Source organism: Vulpes vulpes, chromosome X (assembly GCF_048418805.1).
Source record: "Vulpes vulpes isolate BD-2025 chromosome X, VulVul3, whole genome shotgun sequence".
NCBI lineage: Eukaryota > Metazoa > Chordata > Mammalia > Carnivora > Canidae > Vulpes > Vulpes vulpes.
The window spans coordinates 92,499,965-92,522,183 of record NC_132796.1 but is presented as its reverse complement, the minus strand read 5'-3'; the positions used below and the strand labels follow the sequence as shown (position 1 = coordinate 92,522,183).

The 22,219-nt window shown below is 41.9% G+C and overlaps 2 protein-coding genes across 2 annotated transcripts in view; both read right to left on the bottom strand.

The window, feature by feature from the left end:
• The window catches only part of SH2D1A (SH2 domain containing 1A), a 42,148-nt gene extending 24,381 nt beyond the window's left edge, over window positions 1-17,767 (bottom strand). The window contains exons 1-5 of the mRNA XM_072744138.1: window positions 17,480-17,767; window positions 8,500-8,691; window positions 4,558-4,697; window positions 2,734-2,875; window positions 1,271-1,378 (exon numbers count right to left, since the gene is read on the bottom strand). The gene's annotated coding sequence lies outside the window, so the exon portion shown is untranslated. The remainder of the gene's footprint in view (window positions 1-1,270; window positions 1,379-2,733; window positions 2,876-4,557; window positions 4,698-8,499; window positions 8,692-17,479) is intronic.
• On the bottom strand, window positions 9,059-11,098 carry TEX13D (TEX13 family member D). The gene has a single exon (XM_026017905.2). The coding sequence runs from the start codon at window positions 11,096-11,098 to the stop codon at window positions 9,059-9,061; it is 2,040 nt and encodes a 679-aa protein (XP_025873690.2).
• Window positions 17,768-22,219: the final 4,452 nt, after the last annotated feature.

The window sequence follows — 22,219 nt, the reverse complement described above, 5'->3', positions numbered from 1 at the left end:
AAAGCATTGACAAACTGTCAGCCCAGGTTGAAAGTGTCTTCTTATCTAGACTTGTCACCTCCTGAGGTCTCTGAGAGGTGACAGAATTTTGCATGTGGATGCCCTGTCTGAGGTGCTAATTGTCTTCATTTCAAGTGCCCTGGGCTTTTCTCCAACTCAGGTAGATTAAAAGGATGATGCCAAGGGTGGTCAGTTTTATAGAGTGGATCTGACATTTCAAAATCTTTTTCCCTAACCTTTCAAAACTAACTTTGTTCTTCAACTAGCTCATCTATAGGTGTGAATTCTCCTGTGACAGTGTTATGATTTGACACCTGTGGTGAGTTTACACATTCTCTCGGCACTTACTAAAATTCACTTCCTTTACAAAAATGAGAAAAAGAAAAAAATGTCTTGAAAAGAGCACCTCCTTTTGATAACATACAGGTTGATCTATGAGGCTAATTTTTCTAATGCCCTTTTATTTTGTCAGCGAGAAGGTTGTGCGTGTTTAAGGCTATTTTAAATATGTTTAGTCTTTAAGCCAACATCATGGGCATCTATTGTAATACAGACAGTGTAGCAGATATTCAGGTTAGAGAGAAGAGCTGTGACAGAGGAAAGGATGGGGTTCTGGGGGAACGGTAGAGGGGCATCTAACTCAGCTTAGCATCTAACTCTAAATCTGCACCACATACTCAAGATAGCAAGTTCTTGATCTTTCTGTCTGCTCTGTATGGTTCCTTGTACTTGTCCTAGTTTTACCTCCTTCATGACTTAGAAGGTGCTTCCTCATTCGGGCTGAAACTCTCGCCTGTTTCTGAGAGTTTGTTCTGGAATAATAGCTAAGATTTGCTAACCACATATTTTATTCCAGGCATTCCTGCTAAGCATTATGCATGTATTATCTCGTTGATTTGTATCAACAATCCTATGAAGCAAATTTGTTATTTTCATCATTATTATTATTAATTATTGCCTCCATTTTGCCAATGCGGAAGCCAAAACCCAGAGAGTCTAGGTAGCCTGCTCAATGTGGCACAACTGGTCAGTGTGCCGCCCAGGAGTTGAATACAGGCTGCTGACTTCTGAGCCTGTGCGTTTCACCAATAGCCTCTTCTGACTTCCAACCTTAATTCTGAGTTCACTGCACTGAATTGGCTGGGCTTCAGTCTCCTGTCTAGCAACTGTAATTTTGACTTCTAGAATATTCTTACAGTTCTCAAGTGTCAGCTGTTCTCATACCCGTATAGCATGTCTCTATTTATATGCCTTGTGAGATCAGATTTACCATTTTAGCCTGGGCCTCATTGATTAGTACTTCTTAGAAGCTCCTACAGAGTCAAGGTCTATTCACTCCGGCTCACAGGTCCGGAATCTGGATCATCAGCTTATCCATCTAAAGTAAAACAACACTGAATCACAATATTGTACACCTGAAACTAACATAGCACTGTATGTTAACTATACTAGAATGAAAATTAAAACTTTAAAAAAGACAAGAGTAATAGGACAGCGAGTGGCCTGGGCATCTTCTGTGCTGGGCAGGCCTGGATGCACATATGAGGTCTTACTGCCCAATTTTTCTCTTTCTCCTTTTACTCAACCAAATGAAGGCCACTCTTGGCCAGTTTTTACTTATCTTTCTCCATGAAGATAAAATGGATTAACATATGTGATGTGACTGGAACCTACGATGTAATCCTCTTGACACATCCAGATCTTAACACAGTACCTGACCTAGTCAGATTCTTTGTTCCCCCTGTCCTCTTTCCCTTCATCAAGGAACCCTCTGCAGAGAATGTGGCTTCTTATTTACTTCAAGGAGTATATAATTTCTGACACTGCCTTCTTTCATATTCATTGTTTATCAACGTCTATCCTGTGGTCCGCCTCATTTTGGTTTATAGAAACAACTCTTCACATCCCACACCTTGGCACCTGACAACACGTCACCCTTCTGATTTCATCAACTCAGAAATCATGACTGAACCTTCTTTCTGCCTCCATCATCCTGGGTAGGAGCACTCAGGGTATGATAGCCATGCAAGAAAATATCATTTCATTGTAAAAGAGGCTCCATCTTTCTTTCTAAAACCTGTTCTCTTTCTTGGAAGTTCAAAAATAAAGAGCTTAAACTAAAAGATTAAAGTCCAAGAGTCAGTTATTTTGTCTACAGGGTATTTTGTTTTGTTTTGTTTTGTTTTGTTTTGTTTTGTTTTGTTTTTTTGTTTTTGCCTGAACATTGTTTTAAGAAACCTCTGATGTTTTGAAACATGGATGGCCACTTTGATCTATACACCAAGAACACCAAAATTTGGCAAAGCAACAGCATGAAATGGACTATATAAATATGTTTCCCTGAGCAGTTTTGTAGATACATAGGAAATATTATAACCCAGGAAACAAAACAGCTAATGGTGGATTTCTGAATGCATTTTGTAGTTACAGATGTGGCATTGGCATCGTTTTTCTTTTCCTTCTCAGTAATAAATATTTCATGAAAAAATGCTAGAAACATGGATCAGTGGGGAGTTCAGTAGTATGAGTCTTTTACAAGGCAGGTCATATACGTTCTGAAGTTTCAAACACTGTCTAGACAATATCAGGAATTGTAGCGATAAAGGTATGAAATTTTCAATACTTGCTCAATCCTTTTCTTGCCTGAAACCAATATGGTCACAAAATTATCAAAGTAAAAATATATCAAGCAAAAAAATAAATGAGGTTAAATATCCTAAAACTTTTACTTACAGACGAAACCCGCAGAGAGCTCTTTGTCATCATTTTATAAACACTGAGGTAAGGTTAAATGCTGCCTACCGCAAAAGTAATCACAGGCTTCTGCCTTGTGCACAATTATTTTTGTAAGGTAGTGTAGAATGAAGAATCAAACCTAAAATAGTAGATATAAACATAAAAAGAAAAGAGTTAGAGAATGTCACAAGTGAAGCTGTAATACTGCATATTATTTCAAAATAAAACAAAGTTAACTTTCTCAGTAACTTTTTCTGTTGACTTGGGGCACAATTTGAAACCATTTGGCTACCACGGAAGTTTTGCAACCCCATATGGTACATACTGAACTTGTATTTTTTTAATCCTTTAACACTTACTGGTATTTAACATGCATTAAAACTACCAACTTCCTACAAAAATTGTTCCTAATTTGCGCTCCCGAAGTTCACTGAAGTTTGAGAAGACAGTAATGATGGATTCTGAGGTGTTGTCCGTATTACAAAGAGCCTAGTAGAATGGTTCATTCGCCTGTAATTAGGCTGCATGTAATAATAATAATAGTGGTAATACTATTCACTGAATCCCCACAAAAATCCTAAACTGAAGTGACAAATGACTGCTTTCAGTTGGAATTATATCAAGTTTTTGTGAGGGAACCTTAGAGATGCTTTTGTAATTTTAAATGAGAAAATAGTCATATATTAAATAATGCTGTTTGATACACAGAATCTTTTGAAAACTGACATCTGCAGGCCAGAAAATATGGTCGAATAATTGATGAAAAGGTAATAACTGTTGCTTGGTGTATATTTGTCTTATTTTTTCTAACAGAACAGGAAATTATGGAGGGCAATGCTAATGACTTCCAGGTTGTCAAACACAGTGCCTGGCACATCTGAACCTTCTCTAGACGTGTGCTCTTTGCCTGATCTATAAAGTAACAAAGAGAAGCTAGGGATTCCTACTGGCATTTCTTCCCTCATAAAATTAACACCAGGGAGAATATGATCCTTTTTACAACTGTTTTATGCCCCAGAGAAGCTGAGCTAGATAGGCCAGGATCTGACCTACTGCAGGGATTCTTGTGCTCACTGAATAGAGTGCTTTCAGCGTGAGCCGAATAGGAAGTTGTACTCAAGGAGCTGTACCAGGTCCCTCGGGGGGGTACAGATACCCCATGTGGCAGCACTTCCTATACCTATTTCATTGTGGTCTTGAACACTTGTCTTAAGTGCCAAAAAACAAACACCGTCAATGAGAAAAATCTGTTCAACAGCAACCTCATAAGGTCATAGGCCAGGATCCTTAAGTTTATGTGAGGCTTAGTTCCAGTGTATGCACTCACTCTATCATGTGCTAGAAGTGAGAAGAACACTCACAGGTACTATGCACAGTGCTTGCACCACATAATAAGGATCTGCTACTATTTGGTGTTGAGACTTTACAAAGCATACGATAAGGAAATTATGTATTTCTTTGCCACTCTGTCATAGATGTAGTACCATGATTTAGAAAACATCAATTCTATTCCCCATTTTGCAACAAAATCTGAAGCTTTTGAAGTCTCCTTTCGCCCTACTTCCTTGCTGAAAAGTACGCATGCATATATATTAGGCTGTTACAGCTGGCACCTTATGCACTTAAAACAAAAACTGAGTAATTCAGACTTCAGATAAGCAGTCAAGATGGGCTCTATCTTAACAGTATTGAACTCAGCTATATATAAACTTTTCATAAGGCCAGTCTGCTGAATCAAATACAAATCGCTTCCACTGCCTCAATTACCGCCAGCACCCCTCTTTGTTTTGCAGTCTGGAGATAATAAGTGGTTCTACTCACTGGCAGCCAAGGTGGTCATATGTCACAAAGCTTGAGAAATTCTAAAAGAGCAGCATCACCATGACCACCGGGCTGTCACTGCACTTCCAAGTCTCTCCATTACAATCACGTCACTGGGTTCTAGGCATTGATGATCTATGCTAACATGCAAATGTATCACTCAGTAGGGGTTAAAGGTTAAGGTGCAGTAATATAACAGAAAGAGAACAGACATTAGAACCTGTACAATTTCATTTTGGTTTTTTTTAAAGATTTTATTTATTTATTCATGAGAGACACAGAGAGAGGCAGAGACATAGGCAGAGGGAGAAGCAGGCTCCATGCAGGGAGCCCGATGTGGGACTCGATCCTGGGACTCCAGGATCATGCCCTGGGCCAAAGCCAGATGCTCAAACCACTGAGCCACCCAGGCATCCGTACAATTTCATTTTGAAGTAAGGCTTCACCAATTCCCAAATTTGGGTATTGCATTACCAAAATGGGGGTAATAATACTCACTTTGAATAACTATTAATATAGGGGCACCTGGATGGCTCAGCAGTTGAGCCTCTGCCTTCAGCTCAGGTTGTGATCCTGGGATCCAGGATCCAGGATCCAGTCCCACATCCAGCTCCCCGCTTAGGAGCCTGCTTCTACCTCTGTCTGTGTCCCTGCTTCTCTCTGTGTGTGTCTCTCATGAATAAATGAATAGAATCTTTTAAAAAACCTATTAATATACATTAACGTATATTAATATACCTATATTCATGCCTTACAGTCACCAAAAGGGGCAATGTGCTTAGAGTGCCTGGCACATAGTAAACATTCAGTGGTAGCTCTTGCCATCATTAATAATCCCTTATTCTCATTACCACAGCACCCAGAGCAGAACTGAGGGTAGGGAAAGGAACTACCACTTGCTGGGGGCTCAGGGAAGTTCAGTTGCTTGTTGAAGCCCACACAGCTAGTGACTAGCACAGCAAGTATCTGAACTCAGGTCTCTTTCTAACCCCAAAGCCCAAGTTCTTGCCTCAAAAACCGCTACCATTTTTTGTGTGTACCCAGCCCAGAAAAAAGTAGTGATTTGACCACCTTAATGATCCAGGTTGTTTTTAGAAAAAGTCAACCCAGAAAGACTGTAATAATATTAAACTATATAAAAAGCTATGCACAGGGTGAGTCTGCTTTCATGCAGACCTAAAGGCATGCCAACAAACAGCAGAGTTCATTCGAAACCATAAATAAAGCAACCATAGTGAGATCTAGAGTGACCCACTAGTACATCAAAGTGGATTATGCTGGAAAATTCCTGAGTCCCATCTTTGCATCATCTTCCCAAAATTCCAGGGAGCTATCGGCACACATGAGAGTATCACAAAACCAGCCCCTAGCCCAGAAAACCTAGCTTTAGGTTGATGTCCCGGATGGTCCTCTTCCTCCCCAGAGCTCCTCTCTGGTAAGCAAGGCCTCCCGGTTACCAGGCCTGAGGGAGGAAGCTGGCGAGGCAGGGTCTGTTCCCTGCCCCATCCCTTGTCCCATACAGCAGGCAGCCAGGCTCCACCCCTTGTTGCCTAGGGGAACATTTGTCTTATTAGCAGACCATCTAAACCTGGCTGTTGCCTGGGTGGCTCAGGGTTGAGTGCCTCCCTTCGGTCCAGAGCATGATCCTGGGGTCTCGAGATCGAGTCCCACTCTGCCTCTCCCTCTTTTTCTTTTCTTTCTTTTTTTTTTTTTTTTTTTTTTTTTTAGGGTTTTAAAGATTTTTTTTTTTTTTTTTAGAGACAGAGAGCGAGAGACAGAGGCAGAGACACAAGCAGAGGGAGAAGCAGGCTCCATGCAGGGAGCCCGATGTGGGACTCGATCCCAGGCCATGGATCACACCTTGGACTGAAGGCGGCGCTAAACCGCTGAGCCCCCCGGGCTGCCCTCTGCCTCTCCCTCTGCCCATGTCTCTGCCTCTTTCTCTGTGTCTGTCATTAATAAATAAATAAAATATTTTTAAAAATCTGGTTGTTGTGGTACACCTGGGTGGCTCAGCGGTTGAGTGCCTCCCTTCGGCCCAGGGCGTGATCCTGGGGTCCAGGATCGAGTCCTGCATCCTGCTTCCCACAGGGAAGCCTGCTCTTCCCCCTGCCTATGTCTCTGCCTCTCTCTCTCTCTCATGAATAAATAAATAAAATCTTTAAAAAAAATACATAGCAACTGCCCACAGGAAGGAAAAACAGTTGCTATTTTAAAAAAATAAAATAAATAATAAACCTGGCTGTTTTCCAGAATCCTGAGCCCCGTGATGGGGTTCTGCATAGGAAGGAGGGGAGTGTGCATTGTGGGGCAGAAATGCCGGAGGGACATTCCTGCTCACTGGACCTCTGGGAGACAGGGCCTCTGGGAAATGGCTTCTTGGTGCACAGAGGGGGGCTGGACACCGGGCGGTCGGGCTCCCAGCCTAGACAGAAGCCCCCTGCCCCCCCACCTCTCCTGCCCCTTGGGCCCAGGAGCAGCAGGGACCGCGTGGACATTGAGGGGCGCAGGGACAATCACAATGGGCTGAAGATTCCATAGAAGCTCCTCCCCCTGCCCTTCTTGGGGAGCTCGCTGGAAGAGGAGAGGCCCTCGAATAGTGAATGAGAGAACTTTCCTTCACTTCGGCGGGATGCTGGGAAGGATGGGCAGCCCCGGGGGGGCGGGGGGGGCTGAGCGGTTTAGCGCCACCTTCGGCCCAGGGTGTGACCCTGGAGACCCGGGATCGAGTCCCGAGTGGGGCTCCCTGCATGGAGCCTGCTTCTCCCTCTGCCTGTGTCTCTGCCTCTCTCTCTCTCTCCTCTCTGTGTATTTAAATAAATAAAAAAATCTTTAAAAAAAAAAAAAAAGAGAGAGAGAGAGAGACGGTGGGAAGGTGTGGGTTTAAACCTCCGCCTCGGAGCAAACCTGCCCCGAGGTGCACACCTCACAGAAGACACAGCAGGCAAGTGCACACCCTTTATCATTAGAATCAGGAACCTGTGACAGATGCTGAGCTTGGTGAGCTGGGATTTCACGGGGGAACTCGGGAACAACTTTCGTTCAGGCTGGAGACCATCTAACTTTCCACCCCCTGGACTCCACCTGCCTTGGGGGGAGTGGAGAGCCTGCAGAGAACACACCAAGTGGAAGAGAAGTCTGGTTCTTTTTTCTTTATCTTATTAGTCTTCCCAAGGGAAATACTACCCATAGCATGTCTGCTTCCACTCTTGCCTGGAAAGTAGCTTGGGATGGTAGTGACCCGAAGCTAAGGGTTCAGGTATACAGCCAACACTCCCTCAAGCATGATCTTTCTTTAAGTCACCCAGCGGTATTTTAGGCAACCAGGAAGATAGCTGTCCCTCTCAAAGGAGGAAATCCTTAGAGTATCCGAAAAAGTCCTGCCCGCACTTTCATGAAGCCACTTTCCTGATCTCTGCGACTGCTCATTTGTCCCACTTGGGAACAGTGAGATGAGCAATTCAGTGACACAAGTCCTTTAATGAAAGTCCCTGTTGTTACTCTTAGAATTGCAAAAATATCTAGATGTTATTTCAATTGGGCTTACCAGAAAATCATGCTATATGCCAGGCAAAAATGTCCTCCTAATATAATATGTATCCCAAATTAAGCTTTCCCCTGTTATCTAACCAAACTCACCAAATCAAGTTATAATGTCTGCACCAAATATTAACATATAAGGCTAGCTCCTAACACCTACTAGGCAATAACTATTTGTTTAATGAATTAAATGTAACCCATCAAATTTGTTATCATCTATAGAATTTAATACTGTAACACCTCTCCAGCTCTCCCAAATTAATCCCTTGTCCCAATGGAGAAACTATATCCTAACAAAATTGTTTTTTGTTTGTTTTTTGATTTTTTTTATTTATTTTTTATCTAACAAAATTGTTTTGCTCTCCTTTCCCCACTGATGAATACCATCTCCTCTTCCCCTACTTCCTCTCACTCTTCTCAGCTCCAGCCAGTGGGGGGGTGGTCTCCATGAGGTGTGGGTCAGCTGGAATCAAGGTGTGATTTCTTTGGACTCTTGGGAGATCTTCTAATGGGACGAGTTCAGCTTCTTCAGGAACAAACAAACAGCAAGTTCTGTGGGGCTCAGAGATACAAAAACCGGCCCTCACCTATAAACTTGAAACAAAAACAAGAAGCAAACATGAACATCGTAGTTTACTAAAGAAACAATAGCATTTTGAAGGAAGAGTAGTGCTCCTAAAATTCAATATAGTTATAACATGAAAAACATATGGCTATTCCCAGCCAAAGACATGGCATTTTCAGGAAAAGGAGGTTAATAAAGGAACAAAGAAGAGTATATTTACGTATGATAAAAAGTTGTTAGTTTCAGTAATGGAATAATAGATTGTTTTAGTTAATTTTATCTACAATAGTTTTGGTTTTCAAATTTCCTGTGAAGTAATAAGTTACTTTTTGATCAGAAAAGGGTCTTGGGAAATTGGTTTTTCCTTGGAGTGTTTTCCTTCTTACCTGCTTGAAATCAGTGAGTCTGTCCTGGGTCCGGGCCTCTACTCCCACCTGCCTCACAGACTTTCTTGCATTTATAGCAGGCCTTGCGCCATGGAAAATTCATGGCTTTACACCATGGGCAGTCCCAATTCACTGGACTGCATCCTGAGGCAGGCTTCTGGTGCTGGGAATCCAATGTTTTTTTTCCTTTTGGTTGCTTGGCCTTCTGCCCCTGAGGCTGCTTTTTCTTTGGATTTTCCCTCATACTTTGGCTCCTGCTGTCCCACATGGGGGTCGCCTGGGTCCTCTTTGGACCTTCTTGGCTGTGGCTCCTGCCAAATGCCAGGGAGAGCATCCTCTGGGGCTTCTGTAGACCTTCTTCCTGGCTGTGGCTCCTGCCAAACTCCAGGAGGGGCATCACCTGGGGCCTCTTTTGACCTTTTACTTGGCTCTCACTTCTGCTGTCCCCCAGGGGACCTGTCCCCTGGGGCCTCTCCAGATCTTCCTCCTGGCTTTGGCTACTGTTGTCCCCTAAAGGGGCCATGCCTTGGGGTGTTTCTGGACCTCCTTTGCTGGGGCTCCCACTGGCCACCAGGGGTACCATTTCCTTGGGCCCCTCTAGATCTTCTCCCTGGCTGTTTCTCCTGTTGGCATCGAGGGGGGCCACCCTTTGGGGTCTTTTTCGACTTTCTTTCTGCCTGGGGCCCCCACAGGTCCCCAGGAGTACCATTTCCTGGGCCCTCTCTGGATCTTTTTCTTGGCTGTTGCTCCTGCTGGCATCAAGGGGGGCCATACCTTGGGGTCTTTTTGGACTTTCTTCCTGCCTGTGGCTCCCACTGGCCCCTAGGTGTACCATCTCCTGGGGACTCTCCTGATCTTCTTCCAGGGTGGGACCAAGGGTAACCATCTCCTGGGATCTCTCTGAACCTTCTTCTTGGTGGACGCTCCAGCTATCCTCAAGGGGGACGACCCACTGGGGATTCTCTTGACCTTCTTCCTGACTCTGGGTCCAGCTATCTCTGAGTGGTACCTCCCCCTGGTGCCTCTGTGGATCTCCTTCATGGCTGTGGGTCCAGCTATCCCCAAGGGGAACCGTCCCCTGAGGCCTCTCTAGACCTTCCTGGCTAAGGTTTCCGATGTCCCCCAGGGGGACTGTACTCTGGAGGATCGGAGGACCTCCCTCCTGGCTGTAACTTCTTTGGTTCCACAGCGGGGCCACTTCCTCCTGGAAACCCACTGTAGCACACGGAACAGGTGGGTAGATCCCCAGAGGAGGCATCTGAAGTGGGACTACTGTAGCTTCTGCATCCATGGCTACTGCTGATGGCAGAGGTGGCAAGAAAGGGACCCCAACTGGGAGTGGTGCATGGAATGGGATTGGGTATGGCACCGGCACTGGTAGAGGGGGTTGTATGGTCTGAGCCCAGGGACTTGGGGGTCCTGGCATGTAAAGAACAGCTGGGGCTGGTACTTGGGCCTCAAAATATCGCCTACCAGGCAATCCCATGGCAACCATATCTCTCTGTGGCTCTGCATTCAGGGGCCATGCCATAGCACCAAGCTGCTCGGCTTGAGGTCCAGTTACTATTTCATGGGCCAATGGGATGAACTGGGCTGACCTCTCCACCTGGAGCAGCCGCCCGCGAAGCACATCACAGTCCATGAGTGCCTGTTGCAGGGTGATGCGTGTGAAGCGCAACTGTGTGGCCACCTCCTCTCGAGCCTCACGCATCCGCTGTAGCTCGGAGGCCAAGGCCCAGGCGGCGGTCTCTCGCTCTTCTATCTGTTCCTGCAACCTCCGGATCCGGCGCCCCTGCTGCTCCCGCTGCCTTGCGCCCACGCGCACGCTCAAGGCCAGCGCGCTCCAGGCACAGGCTCTCTGGTAGGTGCGCGGCACCTGCGGGTCGGCCAGGACACTTCGAAGCCGGTCTTCTACCTCGTTCCAGGGCCGTGAGCTGAAGGCCATGTAGAAATCTGGGCCACCGCCGTTCATGAGGACTTCATTGTTGATGAACCTGACCACCTCAGCATGACGGAACCCACTGGCATGGTCCCCAAAGTCAACTGCCATGGCTGCTGCGGCCTAGTTAACCAACTGTTTCACAGGAAATGCCACCTCTGCCGCCGCCAGTAAAGGTCCACCCCTCACCTCCACACTCAGTCCTACTAAAGCCCTTTTCCAGTCCTGGCCTCCCTTTGAGCCTCTTTCCTCTGACTACCTTGCTTTCCTCACAAAGAGTAAAGCACACGCCCTCACCACACCAACCCCTACCAGGCAACGGTGTTAGACGTCACAGAGACAACCTCTGAGTCATCACGCAAGGCCTGCTGGGATTTACTTCCTTCTGCAGAGCGCCCCCTACAGAGCGAATAGGCTGGATGGCTGCACTGTGGGCACTGCCGTGAGCTTACAGAAGAATTTGTTTCTAAGAACTTCAGAAGGACAATACCCAGCATCGTGAAATGAATTCCTAGTTGGGTGGTAGAGTTGCATACATGGGTACAGTTCTATTCTTATCTCAATTCCCTCTCCCATAACTCTTAGGTACAACTTCAAACCTTCAATACACTCAGTCACACTGTCTATACACTTACCTTGTCATCCTGTACAGATGATCTTGGAGTCCCTTTCATTAAGAAAATCCAGGGGGACCTGGGTGGCTCAATGGTTGAGGGTCTACCTTTGGCTCAGGTCGTGATCCCCGGGATCCCGAGAGCAAGTCCCACATTGGGCTCCCTACATGGAGCCTGCTTCTCCCGCTGCCTATGTCCCTGCCTCTCTCTGTGTCTCTTATGAATAAATAAATAAAATCTTAAAAAAAAAGAAAAGAAATCCAGTGATTGAGCCATGAATGCCCTGAACTCTCCTTATAAATTCACTCTCATGTTTACTTGATCAATTATTCTCAGAAGGTGTTTCTTTTCTTCTTTTAGAGTAGATGTTCCCCTAATAATCTGGGTTTTCCCTGTAAGAAATGCTGGAAAAGTGCTTTAAGCTGCACTAAATAATAATTGGTATCTACATGAAGGAATAAAGCTACATACTAAAGGTAACTACATAGATGAATACAAAAAAATAGTACTCGTGCATTTTATAACTCCTCTTTTTGTAATATATGATTTAAAGGATGACTACATAAAACAATACAAATCCGTCTTCATGGGTACACAATGTATAAAGATGTATTTTGTGGCAATAACAATGTAAACTGTATAGGATGAAAGATTTTTGTATATTAATTGAAATTAAGTTTGTATTAATCTAAAATTTGCTGTATGAAATAACATGTTACTTGTAATCCCTAGAACAAACACTAAGAAAATAACTTAAAAATATGCAGAAAAGGAAAGGAGAAGGAAATAAAAATTGTTACCAAAAAAAAAAGGAATCAATGAAACATAAAAGAAGGCAGTAGTGGAGGAATTAGGGTAGAGGGAGATATAATATAATTGATTTTATTTTTTGAAATATTTATTTATTTATTTGAGAGAGAGACTGAGGGGGGAGGGGCAGAAGGAGAGGGAGAGAGAGAATCTCAAGCCCACTTCCTGCTGAGCAGGGTCAGCCTTGGGGTTTGATCTCATGAACATGACATCATGACCTCAGCAGAAATCAAGAATCAGACACTTAATGGAGTGAGCCATCCAGGCCCCCCTGATATAAGACATTTTTTTAGAAAACAAATGGTAAAATGCCAGAAGTCCTTTGCTATCACTACTTATATTAAATGCAAATAGATTACAATTTATAGGCAGAGATGAATAGAATAGATAATTTTTTAAAGACGTAATCCAAATATATGTTGCACTGGTTGAAAGTAAAAAGATGGAAAAGACTATTATTTGATGCAAACAGTAGCCAACTGAGAGCTAGAGTGGCTCTTTCTTCAAATATCAGACAAAGATTTAAAATGTAAAAAGGAGGGGAATCCCTGGGTGGCTCAGCAGTTTGGGGCCTGCCTTCAGCCCAAGGCGTGATCCTGGAGTCCTGGGATCAAGTCCTACGTCCAGTTCCCTGCGTGGAGCCTGCTTCTCCCTCTGCCTGTGTCTCTGCCTCTCTCTCTGTCTCTCATGAATAAATGGATAATATCTTTTAAAAAAAAGATCTTGCTTTCAATTCTTTAAAAAATAAAATGAAAAAAGGGATAGATCATATAATGTTTAAAAAAGGTCGATTCCCCAGATGGAATTTATCTTAGGAAAACAAAAGTGGCTCAATAAATGAAAATCAATTAATATAATATACCACATTACTAGAATGAAGGAAAAAACCCATGTGGTCATCTAGTAGATACCAAAAAAGAAAAAAAGCATCCAAAAAAATGCAACACATGTTCATGAGAAAAATATCTCAAAAACTAAAATAGAAAGGAACTTCCTCAACCTGGAAACAAGCATTTATGAAAATCCAACAGCTAACATTATGATCAAGGGTAAAAGACTCAAAGTTTTCCCCACTAAACAGGTACAGACAAGAATTCCAGTTTCACCGTTGCTGTTCAACAGTGTCCTGGAACTTCTGGCCAGAGCAGTTAGTCAAGAAAAGGAATAAAAGACATCCATATTGGGGATCCCTGGATGGCGCAGTGGTTTAGGGCCTGCCTTTGGCCCGGGGCGCGATCCTGGAGACCCGGGATCAAATCCCACGTCGGGCTGCTGGTGCATGGAGCCTGCTTCTCTCTCTGCCTCTCTCTCTCTCTCTCTCTCTCTCTCTCTCTCTGTGTGTGACTATCATAAATAAATAAAAATTTTAAAAAAAAAGACATCCATATTGGAAAGGAGTAAGTAAAACTCTATCTATCTCTGTATAGAGATACATGAGAGGACATGATCCTATATATAAAATTTTGCCAGGAATCCACAAGAAAGTTACTAAAACTAATAAATCCAGCAAAGTAGTGACATACAGGACCAACATGTCAAAATTATACTAGCAATTCCATCTCCAGATAAATTAAGAAAATAAGTCCATTTTCAATAGCATCAAAAGACTAAAACATTTAGGAATACACTTAACCAAAGAGGTACAAGACTTACACACTGAAAACTACAAAACACTGTTGAAAGTAGTTAAAGGAAATCTAAAAAATAGACATCCTGTGCTCATGAATTGGAAGATATATTATTAAGATGGCAACACTCACCAAAAGTGATCCACAGATTCTATGAAATCTCCATTAAAACCCCAGTAGCCTTTTGCTTTTGCAGAAATGTAAAAGCTGATCCCAAAATAACATGAGCAAGGGACCCTAATAGGCAAGATAATCTTTGAAAAAAAAATAAAGTTGGAGAATTCACACTTTCTGATTTCAAAACTAACTACACAAGGCTACAGGATCAAAGCAGAGTGGTACTAGCATAAAGACAAGCAGATCAATGTGATAGAATTGAGAGTCCATGAATAAACCCATGCATCTATGGTCAATTGATTTCCCACAAGGTGCCCAAACCTTTCAATGAGGAGGCAATAGTCTCCAACGAATTGCTCTGATATAACTGGAGATCCACATGTAAAAAAAAAAAAATGAAGGTAGACTATTACCTCACCCCCTATACAAAAATTAGCTCAGTGTTTGTTTTGCTTGTTGTTGCTGCTTGTTTGAAGTCATTGCTTTAGTTACTTCTCTAAATGATTTTTGTAAAGTTTCTAATTTTTTTATCATATATGGCCACTGAAGTCTGTGTTTCATTAGCTCAGTGGTCAGCTAATGTATTGACAGGGTATCTATAAACACCTGAAGCCCCCAAATATTTTTTAAATAATTTTTTAAAATTATTTTAAATTTTAAATTTTAAAAGCTCCCCACTCTTTGAAATTTGTCTCTATGTTGGGACACTCCTGCAATGCATAGACAGGCCCTTTATGACACTGATTTCACCTTTACTTCCTGCTTGTGCAGAGCCTGAGGGTCAGCTAGTGGTGAAAGTTTGGGATCTTCTCTGAAGATTAGGCCTTTTCTGACCATGCCTCCAGTCTTGGGTACATGTTCTTAAAAGCCGTCATTTCTGGGGCATCTGGGTGGCTCAGTCGGTTAAGTACGGGACTCTATCTCGGCACAGGTCATGAGCTCAGGGTTGCGAGATCGTGTTCTGCATTGGGCTCTGCACTCAGCGTGGAGTCTGCTTGTCCCTCTCTCTCTGCTCCCCACCTCCCTCTCAAGTAAAAATAAATAAATAAATGCATACATACATACATACATAATTTCTCTTTAAAAAAAAAAAAGCCCTCCTATCCCCCACATGCCTTCTTTCTCACTCTCTCTTCCCAGCCTTTTTTATCTGTCTCTTGTTTGTCCTGTTAGCCCTTTCCCCAGGCTGCTATGGCCAATTCTTTTGCTTTTAAGTGTTTTTTGGCAAATGCCATCTGGGCAGCTGCCCCAGACCTGGAAACACTCTGTGCTGAGCAAAACAAAGGCAAGCCCTTGTACACCAGTCCTTCAGAGAGCCACCAGACAGATGGAAATGCACAATCATGGTTCTTTGAGAATAAGGTCGGTATTGCTCCCTTGGGTACTTTGCAACAGGCTGTTGGGTTCATGGCCACCTCCAATCTGGTATGTGGACAAGGGTAAGCAAATTATTTAAAAAATCAGGAAAAATAATTTTTTTAACTAAAACATCAGAAACCTCTCTTGCTGCAAAGCACCTGCTTCTTTCATTAAGCTTTGTACTGGTTGTCGTAAATTTTCAACTGGACTCCAGAGTTCTGTAAAAGTTGACTCTGACAGGTTTTGCCACATCATTGATGGAGGGATGGAGCCCTGGGGTTTCTGATTTTACCATTTTTGTATAAAGAAAGTTATCATAGCCCAAAAAAAGCCATCAATATTCCAAATAAGATGAATTTTATCTCCTTGTCATCTCTCACACATCCTTGCTGCTCAGCTGTCACCTCCTCCAGGAAGACTTTCCTGACCACTCCACAACTAATACCATAGTTAGTTTTTTTAATTCTTCTTTCTCATCAACTAGACTTAATCCCTTGAGAACAAACACTGTATACTTCCATTTCTGGATCCCTAGCACTTAACACAGTTCCAGGTACATGCCAGTGCTTATAAATGCCAAAGAGAGGGGACAACGGAATCATGAAAGATAGGGGAAAGGGAGAGGAAGGGGGAGAAATGGAAACTATTCCATTATTCTTATAATCCTGGTTAAAATTCAGACTAAAACCCATAAGGCAATATCCTTGTCATGCTTTTAATCCAAAGAAAAGTAATTTTTTTAAAGAGACACACACATCCCAAAAGAAAAAAAAATCACCATATCCAAACCAATGCATCTATTTTTAGGGGAAGTGCTCTCATACAATGTTAAACTTTATAACAACTTCAAGCTATTCCTAAATTAATGCAACATTTCATAAATGCCAAGATGTTTTAAAATTATTAAATTTAAGATACTTTTGACCTTCAAGACCTTTGTGGAATCAATTTCCATTGTTAAAACAGGAAGGTGATATACAATGACCTATAAAGTGAGATTTTAAAAGTAACCTGAGTTATCATTCTTGATGAAACAATGATAATACGCAAATACCACCACATTTTACTTTGCAGGTGTGCAAGTTTGCAAAGTGTGAATATATGTTTACAAGAGAGCAGAACAATTCAATTGCATAAATTAATCAATCTGAGAAACCACATTAAAAACATAGCTAATTTTTACATGATTTTCAGTAAGTTCATATACTTTCAATTTTAGTATAACCTCTGTCACAAAGGTTTCATAACAACTTTAAATGATAATCATTGATGATAAAGGAAGGAAAATAACATTTTAAAATTCATCATTTTAGTATGTATCTACGCTTGTGGAGATTTAATCTCCCAAGAATCAAAGGTGGTAAATAGAAAAGAGAAAAAGCATATACAGTAAATATAAGCTATATATGCTGAGTACTGAGGAACAGTTTTATACTGCTTTAGGAAAATTTACACCTTTTATTACATTTGCTTTCTTTTCTGGTACTATGCACCCACAGTGACCTCAGCAATATAGCTGCCCAGCAGATGCCAAAAGAAAAAAAAAGGAGGCACCTGGGCAGTTAATCTCAGAAATACTACAGTCACATTCCCTGAATTTTTTCCCCCACGTGAGCAGAATACACCAGTCGGAAACCATAGTAGATAATAAACACAGTGTGAGCATAGCTGAACACAATGTCACATTGTAAGTAAATATAACTTACAATCGATTTCATCTAACCCATATTGACAACACACAGTTATTATTGGGCGTATGGTAAAATTAGCCATGAAGAGAAAGTGGATCTCATAAATTCATTTTATGCAGACAAACTGGATTTTTGTATTTCCTTTCCCCTTGTTAGTTCTCAAGTATCTGTAAGCAACATCACCACTGAACATTTTCACTGGAGTCATTCACAACTCTAAGTCTTTCCAGCCCCACTTCCGCCACAAACACACTCGTACTCACAATCTCTTACATCTGCTCACATTCCAGGATGCCCTGGAGAACTTGAGGAAGTGAAGTGGAGACTGGGACATTGAGCTCCAGCAGACTGGCAAGTCATGCTTGGATTGCTGCACTTGGCAGGGAGTGCAAGGACGGACGAGTCATTGGCCAAGTGTCTTGGTGTGAAACAAAGAGGAATGGACTATGGTCAATTGATTTTCCACAAGGTGCCAAAACCATTCAATGGGGAGGCAATAGTCTCCAACGGATTGCTCTAATATAACTGGAGATCCACATGTAAAAGAATCCCCTAGGATCTGAGAGTCAGAAAGTTGGGGCTGAAGCAGAAGGGCAGGAACCAACTGGGTGGCAGATCTGTGAGCAGCTGTTTCTTTCAGGCCAAGCACAAGCTGAATAGTCCAGAAAAACTGGGGGCACAGTCTTTGAGAAAAATCACTGGGCTAGACTTGGAAGAAACAGAATGATCCTTTTGCCCCAGCCATTCTTAGAAATAGCTTACCAATAGTGCCACCTCTGAAATACATTTATATCATTAATATAAATTAATGTATACTATCATGTAAAAGGACTACTGTTCTGGTTTTTTTTTTTGCTGTTGTTGTTGGTTTTGTTTTGGGGTTTTTTTTGTATATTTTTTATTGGAGTTCAATTTGCCAACATATAGCATAACACCCAGTGCTCATCCCATCAAGTGCCTCCCTCAGTGCCCGTCACCCAGTCACCCCAATCCCCAGCCCACCTCCCCTTCCACTACACTTGTTCGTTTCCCAGAGTTAGGAGTTTCTCATTCTCTGTCACCCTCACTGATATTTCCCACTCATTTTCTCTCCTTTCCTCTTTATTCCCTTCCACCATTTTTATATTCCCCAAATGAATGAGACCATATAATGTTTGTCCTTCTCCGATTGACTTACTTCACTCAGCATAATACCCTCCAGTTCCATCCACGTTGAAGCAAATGGTGGGTATTTGTCGTTTCTAATGGCTGAGTAATATTCCATTGTATACATAAACCACATCTTCTTTATCCATTCATCTTTCGATGGACACCGAGGCTCCTTCCACAGTTTTGATCTGATGGCAGGGAGGAGACTTTTGAGGACACTGGGTACCTAAAGGTCAATAGGTGATAGCTAACGATGGAATACACAGGAAGAGGTAAGGTCATATTCTGTTTTTCACCAGTGAGGGCGAGATGGATGAGCCCAACCCCACACCATCTCACAGCCTCTTTTGAAATGCCACTTAAGGAACCGTTTTCCACAACCTTTGTTAGCCTTGCTCAAGTGAACTACATTTTGCTATTAGAAAGGAATGGGGGGACGCCTGGGTGGCTCAGCAGTAGAGCATCTGCCTTCAGCTCAGGTTGTGATCCCGGGATCCGGGATTGAATCCCACATTGGGCTCCCCATGGGAAACCTGTTTCTCCTTCTGCCTGTGTCTCTGCATCTGTGTGTGTGTGTCTCTCGTGAATAAATAAATCTTAAAAAGAAAAAAAAAAGAATGGGCAACAAGGAGAGCTAGTAGGACTTTTTCCAAATCTTCCTAATTTGAAAAGGACAGGCCCATAAAGAGATTGATAGAAGAAATAAGTTATCCTTCCAGACTTGCCTCAAGTCTGAGAAGAGAGGGTGGTGACTTCTTCACAAACTCTGCCAATGCCTGGATTCCACACCCCACTGCTGTCCTGTTTCCCACAAGGTAGTGGCAAGGAAGACAACTGACCACTTTCTGGAGGTGTCACCCCATTCTCTGGAAATTTGGGACTAGAGTTTAGAAGAACTCAGATCATACAGCGCTTTGTGCCAGGTGACAGCACTCATTACCCACTAACCTAATAAGCACAAACTCACACAAACTCTGCAGGGGAGACGGACCCCATACCCCTCAGAGCAGCTGTAAAGGCCACATTTCTGCCCTGTTCTCTCTGCCCAAGTGCACACTCAGCACTGGGCCCTCACCAGAGATGTGAAGGAGAGGAAGAAAATTTCCTCTGTCCAGGATTCTTTTGGCTGGCTGAAGAAGTAAATCGATATGCAACAGTTACAGGGGAAAGAAAAAACCCAAAGTTTCATTACCTGCACATGGAGACCCAATAATGAAATTGAGACCCAAGGAATTGAGACCCAAAGAAATGACCAAGGCAGGCAGGTTTTATACATTTTAGACAAAGAGACAATAAATTTGTGAGGAATTGACAGGACAAAGAAAACTTGTGTTTTCTTCAATTAGTAATGAATTTTAAGCAAAATTTGGGATAAGGTAATAAATTAGTAAAAAGTAACAAGGTTTGTTTATACAGACGTCTTGGCTCTAGATTCCCCCTCTCTGGTGATAAAAATGTCTCTCTACCTCCTGGTGCAGGGAGGGGGGTACCTTTCACATGAGAGATTTATGTCCTGCTTTCAGGGAGACAGAGGAGGTTCTGAGTGTTTCTTGCATAGGCTATTTTTAAAGTAAACTTAATTCAAAATAATTATTATGTCATTGTGGTACATTTGGGGGCAGCCTGCCCTGGGCCCCTACGGGTGCTTCTGCTCTGAAACACCACATGTCATCTCTCTCTGGAATGCACCTGTTTCCAATGCTGTTGATACTTTCTTGATGGTCACTCATAGTAACAGCTATGATTTAAGGAGTGCTTACATGGTGACTATGCAAAAAAAATGTATGTATCACCTCATTTAATCCTCAAAATAACTCCACAAATTATAGGTACAATTATTATCTCCTTTTACAAATAAAGAAATTGGGGCTCATAAAGGTTAAGTAATTTGTCCAAGCTCACACAGCTAGGAAGTGGTAGATTTAAAATTTTTATCAACACTTTGCACACTTGCTTTAGATCCTTTTAAGAAATTTAATGTTAGTGATACAACTAAAGCTCCCCTATATCACTTTTTCTCCCTCTTTTGCTTCCTCCTTCTCTTTCCAAGTTTGTGTATATACTCCTGTGTATGCTTTTATGAATATATATTTATTCATAAACAAGATAGTATTATCTGCAGTAAATAGTATCAACTTTTTTCAAACTTGCATTTTCCACTTTCCATGATGTTTTCTATATCTTTCCATGTTAATAACTATAAACCAGTTCATCCATTTTAATAGTTTAAGAGTCTGCTGGTATTTATCTGTATGTGCTTTGAAGTAGAATTTTCCCCATGCATGCACCTCCAGCCTTATTATATATTGCTAAATTGTTCTCTAGAATGGTCTTATTTACCAGTTTACATTTCAGTCTTATTACAAGTACAGAATTCCTGCATTCCAGAATTTACTGAAGAGTCATCTTAAAAATAATAGCATAGTTGAAATAATCAATGCTTAAGAGATAAGATAAGATAGCATTCCCAAGCCTAAATATCCTACAAAATCACCCAATAGACTTATAAAATGCATATTTCCAGGACTGGCCCCAGACCAAATGCTCTCTGGGTGATCCTGATGAGGCTGATCTGCGAACAAGCATTTGTAGATCACTGGTCTCAGCTACATTCTGACCACATACTATTCCAGATTCTTTTCATCTTTAACCTACGCGTTAGACTATTAGAAAGCAACACACATGGCTGCACTGGCTGCTCCTCTTTGTATGTTACCATAAAATAGGTTTGGCTTTTATAAGGTATATCATAGAAGAACTGTATAAGATTGGGCTGGCTCAGTCAGAGGAACATGTGGCTCTTGATCTTAGGTCATGAGTTTGAGCCCCATGTTGGGTGTAGAGATTACTTAAATAAATAAATAAACTTAAAAAAAAAGAACTGGGAGGAAGGAGGGTTGAAATTATGTAATTCTGTTTTATTCTGCTATATTCTGTGCTAAGATCTGTCACTAAATTAAGAAAAAAAATAGTCTTGTTTTAGTTACCCGAAATTTACCAACAGCAACCAGACAAGGAAAGAGGAACAACCTTACACTGTAACCTTTCAAAAGAAAGAACCAAAGAAAAAGAATTCTGGTGCTCCCAAACCTACCTCCCTTCCTATACCTAATACTGTAGAAAGGAGGAGTGTTTACAAAAACCTTACAGCTTCCACAAATTTTCTTCAATTTGTAAAGACAAGGCCTACAAGGGTGAGTAGGAATAAAATTGCTTAATTTTTCTTGAATCACTTTTAATAAGTCATATTTTTCTAAGAATTTTCCAACTTGATCAAAGGTGCCTATTTGAGTATTTATAATATATCTCTTTAATGGCTGCAGCATATGTATGATGTATCATTTTTCATTTCTAACATGGATTATTTAGATCTTTTCTTTTTTTCTTGATCAGTCTTGCTAGAGATTTGTCAGTTTTATTAGTCTTTTTGAAGGAGCAACTTTGATGTTGTTAGTCCACTTTTGTATTACTATTTTTATTCTATTTCAATAACTTATGTTCTTATTGACAATGTTAAACATCTGAACCCTGTACTCTCTCTCTCACTTGTGGACCACTCTGCCTCTTGTATGCCAAGAGTAGACCCACCTCTACCCTTCCTCAATGCCTCAGAAAAGATTCATTTCCATCCTTCCTCATGACTCCCATAAGATTTACCCACATTTCCCTTGTTTACTTGACTCTACAAAACCCCAGACCCTCTTCCTTTTCTTAGAGACATTCTTCATTAAGGGACACTCACCTGATTGCAATAGCATGAATAAAATTATCTCTTAATTGTCCAACATATTTTGTCTTTCACATCAGCTTTATTGTTTTCTTCCTTTTACAATATTTAGACTATTTTTTAATTTTTTAAGAATT

Bases quoted from the DNA above. Each gene is read 5' to 3' on its own strand.
- TEX13D (XM_026017905.2), bottom strand. From the start codon at position 11,098: ATGGCAGTTGACTTTGGGGACCATGCCAGTGGGTTCCGTCATGCTGAG.